The 2,290-nt window shown below is 30.7% G+C and overlaps 1 protein-coding gene across 1 annotated transcript in view; it reads right to left on the bottom strand.

Annotated features, from left to right (window-relative positions):
• Window positions 1-2,290, bottom strand: part of LOC107689561 (glucocorticoid modulatory element-binding protein 1-like) — a 22,364-nt gene that overhangs the window by 18,136 nt on the left and 1,938 nt on the right. The window contains exons 2-3 of the mRNA XM_016487582.1: window positions 844-1,003; window positions 566-721 (exon numbers count right to left, since the gene is read on the bottom strand). Coding sequence (XP_016343068.1) covers window positions 566-721; window positions 844-1,003 — 316 coding nt within the window. The remainder of the gene's footprint in view (window positions 1-565; window positions 722-843; window positions 1,004-2,290) is intronic.

Genomic DNA, 2,290 nt, shown 5'->3' with positions numbered 1-2,290 from the left:
TATTCCATTTTTCAATATCACCATCATAAAATGCATTAAACATTACATTAGGGTTTCCCAAACTGGGCTCAATGTAAGAACTGCAAGTTGATAAAAGGCTAATAATTAATTAAATCATAAAAATGTAAAATCAAAATTATGTGAACACTGAAAATTGAACTATTTTATCTGTTTGCCTGCATGTGACCCAGCCGACATCAGAGAACTGTAAACATGTGAATGTGTATGGTAACTTGCATAATTATTTGTTTCATACATGGTCTAATAGCTTGAGAGGTGGTTTTTCCCTTCAAATTCAAAAGCATGCTTTGCATTTATTTTACACAATATTTGTGAATATAGTCAAAGCTAAATGGTATGACACACAGTAGGATTTTTAAAAAAGGAAAATTCAAAAGAGACAAAAAAAAAAAATCTACAAATCAATAAATTCGGAACAATTTACTGGCATTGTGTGTATAATATGTAATCATGTAATCCATAAAAATAACTGTAACCTGATTATGAGCATTTTAAAATGTAATATACTCAAATTACAAGTACTTAATATTTGGAATCTGATTACATAATCCAGATTACATGTAATCCCAGCACTGGCTGTGCAAGACCTGCTTTCATAATACAAAGAATACAATCACCACTAATAGGTTTTGGGACATGGTTACCTTGTGTCTCCACTGCCACGACTGCAGCATCTGTCTCACTGCTTTCATCTCCAAGCCTATCAAACATAAAGCATCCATCTATAACATCAAGCCACAGCTGTTTCAGTCCTTTTCGATTGAATCACGTGTGTACTATAACAGATGTGAAGTATTATTATATGTTTGTCGTCACACTCACCCAGCTGTGATGGGCTGCAGCTGCAGGATCATCTGAGTCTTGCTTTGGCTGTCAGGATCTGCATCCTCTTCCTCAGCGCTCTTCACCTCCACCATGTCCTCCACGGACACAGTGACTTCTGTCTCTGCCATAACCTTCAACACTGAGGAGTATGACAGTCCTGGGGAATATTTTAGATTTTACACTACCAGTCAAAACTTTGGAATAATTACTATTCTTAATATTTATAAAAGAAGAATTTAAAATGTAATTTATTCCTGAGATCAAAGCTGAATTTTCAGCATCATTACTCCAGTCTTCAGTGTCACATGATCTTCAGAAATCAGTCTAATATGCTGATTTGCTGATCAGTTATTAATAATGGTTCTTAGTATTATCAATGTTGAAAACTTTTTTTGCTGCTTCATATTTTTGTGGAAACATTTTTCATGATTCTTTGCTGAATATAAAATTCAAAAGAACAGCATATGAAAAAGCATTTAAAAATCTTCATTAAAAAAAATCTTATCTTTTGTTTCCTTGCTGAATGAAAGCATTACTTTTTTTTTTTATCTTTACAAAATAAATAAATAAAAATACAAATTTTATACTGATTTCTGAAGATCATGTGACACTGAAGACTGGAGTAATGATGCTGGAAATACAGATCTGATCACAGCAATAAATTATATTTTAAATAAAATATATTACAATAGCAAACAGTGTTTTTATTGTAATAATAGTTCACAATATCACTGTTTTTACTGAGCATAAGAGACTTATTTCAAAAAATATTGAAAAAAATCGTAATAATTTCAAACTTTTGACTGGCAGTCTATAATAATAATAACAACAACAATATACATTTACATTGTTTTTTTGTTTTGTTTTGTTTTAAACTACTGATTACAGTATATTTCAGAAGTAGATGTTTTGTTTAATAAGTCAAATGGCATTTGAACACATTTTATTTTCTTAATACACGGTCCTGGTCTTCCTGGGCACAAATCCTTTATATGTTGATATGCTTTTCTTAACAGAAATGAATTGAAGCACCAAGAATAACAATCATTGGCAGCCTCAGGTTATAAAAATAAAGAAAAAAACATAAGGCCTATGGTTTATATTAATTACATTTACATTTTAGTCTTTTAGCAGACGCTTTTAGCCAAAGCGACTTACAAATGAGGACAATAAAAGCAGTCAAAACTAACAAAAGAGCAACAATATATAAGTGCAAATGACAAGTCTTGGTTAGCCTAACACAGTACACGTAGCAATGTGTGTGTGTATATATATATATATATATATATATATTATACACACACACACACACACAGAGAGAGAAAAACAAGTAGATAGAATAGAAAAAAATAGAAAGCTAGAGTTTTTTTTTTATATAAAAAAGAAGATAAATAGATAAAGTAGAATTAAAATAGAATAGAAAGTGCTAGAGTTAGAGGGTCAA

This window comes from Sinocyclocheilus anshuiensis, unplaced genomic scaffold (assembly GCF_001515605.1).
Source record: "Sinocyclocheilus anshuiensis isolate Anshui unplaced genomic scaffold, SAMN03320099.WGS_v1.1 scaffold369, whole genome shotgun sequence".
In the NCBI taxonomy this organism is placed as follows: domain Eukaryota; kingdom Metazoa; phylum Chordata; class Actinopteri; order Cypriniformes; family Cyprinidae; genus Sinocyclocheilus; species Sinocyclocheilus anshuiensis.
This window is presented reverse-complemented; position numbering and strand designations above follow the sequence as displayed.